The 795-nt window shown below is 34.8% G+C and overlaps 1 gene segment (V, D, J or C); it reads right to left on the bottom strand.

Annotated features, from left to right (window-relative positions):
• Positions 1-789, bottom strand: part of LOC107576448 (Ig kappa chain V-III region NG9-like) — a 9241-nt gene extending 8452 nt beyond the window's left edge. Inside the window, 2 exon segments of the V gene segment in view lie at positions 335-619; positions 723-789. Of these exon segments, the coding sequence occupies positions 335-619; positions 723-771 (334 nt within the window).
• Between the last annotated feature and the right edge of the window lie 6 nt (positions 790-795).

The raw sequence follows: 795 nt of genomic DNA, 5'->3' as shown, positions 1-795 counted from the left end.
ACATTTCAAAGGGATAATGTATATGAAAATGTCAGTAAAATCATAAAAATCTAAATACAGAAATACAGAATCAATCGTTCTGACAGTAATTGTGTAAGAATATAAATCTTTCTGTGGGTCGAATGTAAAGCAAGACAGCAGAACAGCAGAAGAGACTGAATCTGTTCAGTTTGATCGACAGAGATCATATATTACACCTAAATATGATGATCATATTAAAACACTGACTCATTCTCTTCAGAAGTACAATATTTCTGTGAGTAGTAATGATATTGTGTTATTAGTGTTTGTGTTGATCAGTGTTGTGTGTGATTGTGTTGTAGATAGTGTCTACTCTGACAGTAATAATCTCCTGTATCTTCAGTCTGGACTCCACTGATGGTGAGAGTGAAATCAGTTCTGGATCCACTGCCACTGAATCTAGATGGAGTTCCAGTGTAACGGCTTGTTGCATAATATATGAGGAGTTTAGGAGCTTCTCCAGGTTTCTGTAAATACCAGGCTAAATAATTATCATTATACACTGAACTGCTGGTTTTACAGTTTATTCTGACTTCTTGTCCTGGTTGAGCTGCTGTTATTGATGCACTCTGAGTTACAGTGATCTGTCCTCTACACTCTGAAAGAAAGAATAAGAAGAAAAATAAAGAAACAACTGTAAATGATTAATATTTTACATTTCATAGAATGAATAATCATTGTTAAAATGTTACTACACAAACCTTGAGCAAACAGTGTGAGAGTCCAGACGAGGATGAGGATGTTGTTCATTGTTGTTGTTGTGTCTTGTGTGAT

This window comes from Sinocyclocheilus grahami, unplaced genomic scaffold (assembly GCF_001515645.1).
Source record: "Sinocyclocheilus grahami isolate Dianchi unplaced genomic scaffold, SAMN03320097.WGS_v1.1 scaffold3695.1, whole genome shotgun sequence".
Classification (NCBI taxonomy): domain Eukaryota; kingdom Metazoa; phylum Chordata; class Actinopteri; order Cypriniformes; family Cyprinidae; genus Sinocyclocheilus; species Sinocyclocheilus grahami.
Note: the sequence above shows the minus strand (reverse complement) of the source record. Positions and strands in the feature narration are given on the sequence as shown.